At 40.3% G+C, this 216-nt stretch overlaps 1 protein-coding gene across 1 annotated transcript in view; it reads left to right on the top strand.

Annotated features, from left to right (window-relative positions):
* Positions 1 to 191, top strand: part of LOC119587759 (leukocyte receptor cluster member 1-like) — a gene marked incomplete in the record, with an annotated part of 4,870 nt that extends 4,679 nt beyond the window's left edge. The window contains 1 exon segment of the mRNA XM_037936445.1: positions 1 to 191. Coding sequence (XP_037792373.1) covers positions 1 to 153 — 153 coding nt within the window.
* Positions 192 to 216: the final 25 nt, after the last annotated feature.

A 216-nucleotide genomic window follows, 5' to 3' on the forward strand; every position in this document is an offset into this window, starting at 1 on the left:
CTTGCTGGCTTGAACCCCAATGAAAAAGATGTTGCAAGTGAGAACAAGCCGGCTGTTAAACAGAAATACCACTCGCAGTTTAACCCCCACTTGGCCAAACAGAATATGGAACCAAAACCATTGCAGTCTGGAGTCAAATACTGGCTTCAGTAGTTGGACAATGTTATTTGCTGATTAAACTTTAAATTTCAGACAGTTTTTCACTTCCAGAATTAC

The sequence above is a fragment of the Penaeus monodon genome, chromosome 23, assembly GCF_015228065.2.
Source record: "Penaeus monodon isolate SGIC_2016 chromosome 23, NSTDA_Pmon_1, whole genome shotgun sequence".
Taxonomy (NCBI): Eukaryota; Metazoa; Arthropoda; class Malacostraca; order Decapoda; family Penaeidae; genus Penaeus; species Penaeus monodon.